Source organism: Fulmarus glacialis, unplaced genomic scaffold, assembly GCF_000690835.1.
Source record: "Fulmarus glacialis isolate BGI_N327 unplaced genomic scaffold, ASM69083v1 scaffold9400, whole genome shotgun sequence".
Classification (NCBI taxonomy): Eukaryota; Metazoa; Chordata; class Aves; order Procellariiformes; family Procellariidae; genus Fulmarus; species Fulmarus glacialis.
In genome coordinates this window covers 13,910-22,179 of record NW_009187079.1, presented here as the reverse complement: position 1 = coordinate 22,179, position 8,270 = coordinate 13,910, and the positions used below count along the sequence as shown (strand labels likewise).

The following is an 8,270-nucleotide window of genomic DNA, read 5'->3' as shown; positions in this document are numbered from 1 at the left end:
ATTCATTGCAGGACATTCTTATTTGAATCAGAGCCATTAGTTTTGGGTTTCTGAGGTTTCTGAGCAGTCAGACATCACCATCTGTATTGTCCCCAAGTCAGGTAGTAGCTGCAGTGATGTTCTACTTCACACTCTTAAACCACTACAGAGCAGAGAGTTTAACTGCGGAGCTACAGGGACAGTCACGTGCTGCAAGCCAGAGGCTGATCCTGAAGAGGCAAACCAGGTCAGATTCCCGGTGGCTTTCTGAAAATCCAAACGATTAGATCCTCTAAGTGGGTAAACCCCTACCCTCACTAATGCATTTACCCCCTGGGATAAGGGTGAGGCTGGATTTCACCCCATTGCTTGAAACAATTTAAGAAGTGCCACCATTTGACATTGCTGGCAGCGAACTCCAACAAGTGTAAACTGAGCTGCCTGCTTATTTAGTTCAAGAGAAATGTCAAGCAAGGCTCGCACGAGCGCTATAAAAAGCCTTTGGGAAGTTGGACTTCATCAGCAAGAGGACTTAGCACCAGGTGAAGCAGAGCAACCACCAGCCGAGGCTCACATAGAGCAATGACTGCCTGCAGCCCCTCGATCAGGGGGCAAGAGCAAAGCTGAACTTCCCAGGGAGGAGCAAGCAGAAACCTTGGGAGTGTTTCCACGGTCAGCTCGGAGCTGTGCTTGGAGAGGAGGAAGAGTGGGAAAGGAGGAAGGGGTGCCCTCTGCAGAGCAGCACCCAGCTCCACTCGGAACCTTGTCCCGCAGCAGCCCGAGGGGTGCCGAGCCATCCTGGCGGAGCAGCGGGAAAGAAAACACTGAGGACGAAGGCACGTGAACCCGATTTTGGGGCAACGGTGCGTACGCCTGGCCGGGACTCAGCTTGGCAGGGCTGGGAACCGAGCAAGCGAGTCCCACAGAAGCAGGTAGGGGCTGCGAGCCCGGCGCCCGCCCCAGCAGCAGCCCCAGTGCAGAGCCGCAGGCACAGCAGCACCTTGCAGCACCCGTGATGTCATTCAGGTCGCTGTGCACATGTAAACAAGGCTGGTGCGGTGCAGCCGGGACACTCCACTTCCTCCTGACGGCGCGGTTGCACTTAGCTGGGTTCCTGCCTGAAAAGGTAAGGCTGCTTTTAAGCTCTCTCTTTGTGATCTAGAACCAACATTAACGAGCCTATGCTGTTTCCTACAAAAACGTTGCGCTCCTCGGGCTTTTTCTTAGGGGTTGGCTTTTGCCAGGAGGAGATTTCATAGAATCATAGAATCATAGCTGATGTTTATTTTTGTGGTGCTTTGAGTCTTGCAAAAACAGCAGTCCTCCTTGCGCGCCAATCCTCACATGGAGGAGTTGAAACAGCGGCTGCATGATATTGCTGTTGCTAGAGAAAGCAAAATGTTACAGCGTGGGCAATTAGTGGTTCTCCAACTGTTCTCCAGTGTCATTACTAGGCACAATCTCTTTCTTCTGCCAGATTTCTCAGGGAATATCTTTTATTTTAAAATCATACTTGACAGTAAGGGAAACTTGCAAATCTGTTTTTTCTAACGGTGATTTATATTACCATAAAAAAATCTACATGCTGCCTGTCTTTGTGCCGTCCAATGCTCTTTGACTGAATTGCAACAGTAGGAAATTAGTATTAGTCAGGGGGACACAATATGACAAAACCAGCAAGATTGCTTGGACTTCTTTTTGTTGACGAGAATCCTGAGGCAGTTTTAATTCATAATCCAGACCGCAGTCACTGGTCTGGATTAAAACTTAACTTACTTCACGGGGTGAAGCTTTTAAACTGTGCTTTGTAAAAGGTGGTTTACTGATGGGCTTGCATTCACTTGCACCGGCAGCTCAGCTCTGACGGGAGCAGAGCAATATAGCAAATATGCACTTTGGCAATTATAGACATATATTCATAGTGGGTGGCCTCTGAATCTGAAATTTCTTAAAGTCAGTCAAAAGGGAATCGCACTGAAGGTGAGTCAGTATGTCAAATCTGGCTTGCCGCAGATTTATGTAGGAGAGGACTTCAGTAGCAGGCTGGAGCAGAAGGATGTGAGTAAGAGTGTGATTTTTGTGCAGGGGCATGTTTTCTGGTGTCAAGTGAAAGTGCCGGGACCTTGGCTCCGGTGCGCACATCACCAGCCATGGGAATTGCATCCACAATGGAAGTCCATCTGCGGGACAGCCCTCGCCCAGCCTGGAGCAAGTGCTCCAACGGGGCTGCCGGCATCCTGCTGCGTGTGCATGCCCTGCTTCTTCAGCTGCCAGAGCTGCAGAAGTGAGAATTAGACTAGCGTTGCAAAATGAAAACATCTCATCACAACAGATCAGACAACCCAGATCTGCTCTTTTTTGTGGAAGAAGAAAACCAGAAAAAGTACCCTTAACTGTAGAACTTTCCACTTCTGACTGCGGAGGTTTCACACCGAGGTGCGAGAGCAATAGTGTGAGATGTTCATGGCCATGCAATGAGGGCAGAGTGTAGAGGCATTTCTGTCTTAATCAAATCAACTAACCTCTCTGCTGATGGGCATGCCAGAAAGATCCAGGACTCTGCAATGACATTCCTGTGCTTCTCAGTGCTATCAAGATGAACATCTTTTTCCTGGAGATGCCACGTTTAGTTTCCAAACGTCCAGCTACAAGTAATAATGTGCACACTTAATTATGTTCTTATGGCAACAGCCTCAGAAATACAGACTCTAATCAAAATGTAAAAAACAGTAGTTAGATAACAGCGTATGTATTTACTACCAATTTTTTTGAAATGTCGTATTCTGAAAACAATGTTTCAGTAGGAGCTGTCTCCCTGCGATACGTAAATAAGTGTCGATAAAATTTGATGGAGCTTTTCAGCCTTCTACCTTTGTTGTATACACATCATGCAGCAAATGACTTTGCTTTCTTAACAGCTTTGGAGACCTAATTTCAGACCGACATTCAGTGGTGCCTCTGTGTGTCTGCTTTTGTACACAGGTGGGAAGATAAGGGGACAGTGTAGGATTAAGCTTCAATCTGAACAAGAGAAGTGGGAGGAAGGGCAGAAATGCAATTGTTTTGCAGTCCCCTGTGCATATGCCTGGGTGCATTCAGTCTAAAGAAATCATTTAATCTCATTATATTTTTATGACTTTGTAATGAAGTCATTCATTCTCAGAAAGTGCCCTGTTCTGATGAGCCAGCAGACATCACCCATGTATATATTAATTGTGTTAATGCTTTTGCACTGCCAGCCAGGTCATCCTGCTCATCCACTTCATTGTAAATGGCCTGACCCCGAGTTCACTGAATGCAAAGGAGAGGCTTTTTCTGACTCCACGGGCCATACGTCTCCTGTTCATCAATCGCGATGTTACATTTGCTCGGGGCGGTGGGGATGGGACATCACCTGCATTTCCACAGGTTGGGTTTTATAAGCTTTTGGCTCCAAGGTTCAAAGCATCTCCCTGGTCTCCATCAAAGTGCAGCTTTTTTAGACTGGACATTAGGAAAAATTCCTTTACTGAAAGAGTGGTCAGGCCTTGGAACAGGCTGCCCAGGGAAGTGGTGGAGTCACCGTCCCTGGAAGTATTTAAAAGACGTGTAGATGAGGCGCTTAGGGACATGGTTTAGTGGGCATGGTGGTGTTGGGTTAACGGTTGGACTTGATGATCTTAGAGGTCTTTTCCAACCTTAATAATTCTATGATTCTATGATTCTATGATTCTACCTGTAAATACCAGCAATATGAGGACTACTCCTAGGACCGTTTGTTTTCCTAATATCAGTTATTCAGCAACACACGAGTTTTTCAATTTGGGATCACCCTAGAAGATAGCAACACAAACTCATGAGACCACAGGCACGCCACCGCCTCTGCCTCCTGCCACTCAGACAGCCCTAGTCCCTTGGGGGTTAGAAAAATACCTTAAAGAGCAGGGCAAAGAAATGAAATCTTGATTAACTCTGACACCTTGTGGACAATTAGCAGATGAAGGCCAAGGGGGAACCTCTCTATGCTGTGGGCTCCACCATGGTCTCGGGCATGCTGCAGCCCTTGCAGCCCAGCCCTGTGCACGTCTGCACACCTGGGCACAGTTTGCTGCAATCAGAAAGTGAAGGCTGAATTCTGGTATCAAGCATGTGCACTCAGCATCACCCTCTTGTTACAGCAGACACATCCTGGACACGTCGGTTTTCCCTAAATGGCTCCATTCAGAGGCCAGTTTGAGTCAGCAGCCTGAACTTGATTACTCTGATTGCTGACATTGCGGTCTGGTCCTTCGCTGTCACAAGAAATGTAAATAAGGGCTAACTGTATCTAGGGACCTCAATAAGCAAACTGACTGTTATGACTCATTTGAACTGAAGAACACATGTCCGGCATTTAAAAATAAGCGTGTCCTTAAAATAGAACATTTTGCAAATGTACCTAATCCTCCACGGTTTCAATGGCCATCTAGCACTTGTGTTTTGGAGGAGCACCAGGCAGTCAGTCTAACCTTGACATCCAAGGGAAACCAGGCAGCTAGTAACTTTGAAAGTGGCTCTTTGATGGCTTCTTGGCAAAGTTGGAGGTCACCTGAAGGGACCTCCTTCAGGTTGGAGTTGCTGGAACATGTCCAGAGAAGGGCAATGAAGCTGGTGAAGGATCTGGAGCACAAGTCTGATGAGGAGCAGCTGAGGGAACTTGGGCTGTTTAGCCTGGAGAAGAGGAGGCTGAGGGGAGACCTCATCACGCTCTACAACTACCTGAAAGGAGGTTGTAGTGCGGTGGGGGGCGGTCTCTTCTCCCAAGTACCTAGCGGCAGGACAAGAGGAAATGGCCTCAAGTTGTACCAAGGGAGGTTTAGACGGGACATTAGGAAAAACTTCTTTACTGAAAGAGTGGTCAGGCCTTGGAACAGGCTGCCCAGGGAAGTGGTGGAGTCACCGTCCCTGGAAGTATTTAAAAGACGTGTAGATGAGGCGCTTAGGGACATGGTTTAGTGGGCATGGGGGGGTTGGGTTGACGGTTGGACTTGATGATCTTAGAGGGCTTTTCCAATCTTAATGATTCTACGATTCCATGACAGAAATTGGGTGTAGTGAGCAGTGCTCTGGCCAGAGACAAGGGCGGCAGACAGCACGTCCAGCTAGAGCTGCAGACAAACCAGATGGAAAGGGATCACAAACATCCTGAGCAACAGAAATTCACAGCACTCGCAAGAAATGGGATGTAACCCAAATTTACCACTCTAAGAAGCAACGCCCTGAGTGAACACCCCAGTGCTCAGCTCCATGCCCCGTCCACTCCCTGTCTCAGTGTCCTGAGGACCACCAGAAAGGAGAGTGGGAGGCCTCCAATGTTGCTTCTCAGAGTGGTGGAGATAAGGCCGTGGGCCAGATGCATCTTGCCCCCTTGTTTCCAGCACGTTTTGAGCCCTATTCCCTCCTCATGGACACATTCTGGCCTTGTGAAAGGAGCAAGACTGTGGTGTCCTGGGATGGGGGCAGCTGGAGCAGAGCATCTTGTCCCAGAGCTGCCTTGGGCTGAGGGTTACTGGGAGTGAACTGCAGACTGGAAGGATTGCCCTGGAGGGACAAAACCAGCCTGGGAGGTTGCTCTGAGGCACCTGGCCTCAGTGTACTCATGCCATCTTGGTGAAAGAGGGGGATTAGATAGAGGGTTTCTCGACTGCAGCATTTCTTTGAAGTTTGGTGCAACTGGAGGATGTAGCCCAGTTGCTAAAGCTGAGGGTGCTGCAGGAGATAAACATGCAGACCTTGCTTTTTCAAGAGCGTGAGAAAATGAAAGACAAATTTAAAAAGAAAAGCAAGAAAGTTGGCAGCAGCATCTCTTTAGGGAACCCGCAGGAGCAGCGGTTAGGTGGCCCTGCTCACCGTCAGCATCAGCCAGAGCCACTGCACCCGCGGTGAGGGTGGCCTGTGCCCCATGCTGGGACCTTGCCATGGCTGGGCATCTCTGGGGCCTGAGTTACAACCCTTCCATAGCAGCCTTGAGCAGTGTCTGTACGAACTGCCAAGTCCAAGTACCACAATGATTAACAAGCTGAAAAAACAGCTATTTTTGTTCTTTGTCACTCAAGAGCTCTAAACGCTACTCTTTTTTTATAACATGAAGGAAAAAAAACATTAGTAACAGGGTACGAGTTACTAATATCTACCTACAGAGACACTTTTTCTGGCAAATGCCGCTTGCCAGTGGTGCAGGAAATGAGTCAGGAGGAATGAATCAGTGTCTGCAGTGCCACATGAAATAGGAAGCTGATATTCAATTTTAACCGTTGTATTAGACACAGGAGGAAATCACTGTAATGAGAATTATAACCCTATGGGGAAATACCCGACAAAACCAAACCCCTCCTGCCCGTACTGAAGACAAATCCCAGTTACAAAAGCTGACAAAAAAATAGATGGCCCAACAGTTCAACATGTGACATTTCGCCATCCCTACTCAACTGAATCAAAGGAGAGCCAGAAATTGGAAGCATCTAAAAAAAAAATTATCTGACGGAAAAAAGCGTTAAACTGAGGCTGCTAGGGTGATGAGAAATGGAAGTTGGTGATCTGATTAAGTCTCTACTTGTTACCTTAGCTTAAATACACGGCAGCACACTTAGGAGCACTGGCTGCACTTACAACAGTCAAACTTCTCAAGCCTCCTCCCTGCTACCCTTTTCCACATGGCCTGTCCCCATCATGCCAGAGAAGGTGGGTCCATGAGGTCCACTGATGGGGTCAGGAGACACGCCACCCGTGCAATGCCTAACGTATAACTTAACAGCAGGTATGATTCAGTGGTTGGCACCCACATTTTGACCATTGAGCCATGTGGTTGCTCACATGCAGGCACACCTTTCTTCCATGTATTCCTCCCCTGCTACCCAGAGATCAAACCATGGATGACCTTGAGCTGCCAAAAGGATAGGCAGCTTCTCCTACTCCTCTATTAGCAGTACAGCACAGCTTCACCCGTGCTTATGGCACACGGACAGCCCAGCACGGGGACTGACACAACAGGAGCGGTCCCCCACCTCTGCGTGAATAGTGGGAGACCTCTGAAAGGGCAGCTTTGAAGAAGACAGCAGGATGTTTTATACAGAAGACATTTCCAAACCACTACTTTGTACTGAATAGTCAAATAGGAAATGCAAATGTGAATATCGACAACTCTTGCAGTGTCTTTGCCTTTACAGCCCCTATTTTTGTTCTCTACAGGAATGACCCACCCACCCTATACCACAACAGATGTTTCCAGCAGCCCAGTCATGACGCAGAGCAACCAGACCTGCTCCAGTCACAATATAACATTCAAAAACAGCCTGTACGCAACCACTTACACCCTCATATTCATCCCCGGCCTCCTCGCCACCAGCGCTGCCTTATGGGGCTTGTGCCGCTTGATCAGCAAGAAGAAAAAAGCCGTCATCTTAATCATCAACCTGGCCGTGGCCGACCTGGCTCATGTCCTCTCGCTGCCACTGCGAATATACTATTATATTAACTCCACGTGGCCTTTTGGGAGATTCCTTTGCTTACTGTGTTTCTACCTGAAGTACCTCAACATGTACGCCAGCATTTGTTTCCTCACCTGCATCAGCATTCAGAGGTATTTCTTCCTGTACCAGCCGTTCAAAGCCAAGGACTGGAAGCGGCGGTACGACGTAGCCATCAGCGCTGTGGTGTGGCTCTTCGTTGGGGTGGCGTGCTTGCCGTTCCCCATCATGCGCAGCTACGGCCTGGCCAAAAACACGAATACCTGCTTTGCGGACCTTCAAGTCCGGCAGATCGACAGCAAGGTGGCCACCGTGCTGATGACAGGCACGGCAGAGCTCTTCGGGTTTGTCGGCCCTCTCATCATTATTTTGTTCTGCACTTGGAAAACAAAAGACTCTCTTCGGGGCTTCCAGATACCGCTGCAAAACAGCAGTGAGAGGCGGAAGGCTTTAAGGATGGTTTCCATGTGCGCCATTGTGTTTTGCGTGTGTTTTGCACCATACCACATCAACTTCTTTTTCTACATGTTGGTGAAAGAAAATGTCATTACAGACTGCTTCCTGAGTACCATCACGCTCTACGCCCAACCCTTTTGCTTAAGTCTTGCGAGTCTGGACTGCTGTTTGGATCCGATCCTGTATTTCTTTATGACTTCAGAGTTTCAGGACCAGATATCAAGGCACAGCAGCATGGTCATCAGGAGTCGGCTCATGAGCAAAGAGAGTGCCTCATCAATTAAGGAATGACATGAAAGCCACCTTAAAAGAATGACAGTATTTCACAAGAAATCTGGGACTGGTTTGTGA

At 48.2% G+C, this 8,270-nt stretch overlaps 1 protein-coding gene across 1 annotated transcript; it reads left to right on the top strand.

Annotated features, from left to right (window-relative positions):
- Nucleotides 1–7,235: 7,235 nt before the first annotated feature.
- Nucleotides 7,236–8,270, top strand: LOC104073881 (putative P2Y purinoceptor 10). Its single transcript, XM_009573816.1, is given in 1 exon segment — nucleotides 7,236–8,270. A coding segment is annotated over 1 exon segment (1,035 nt).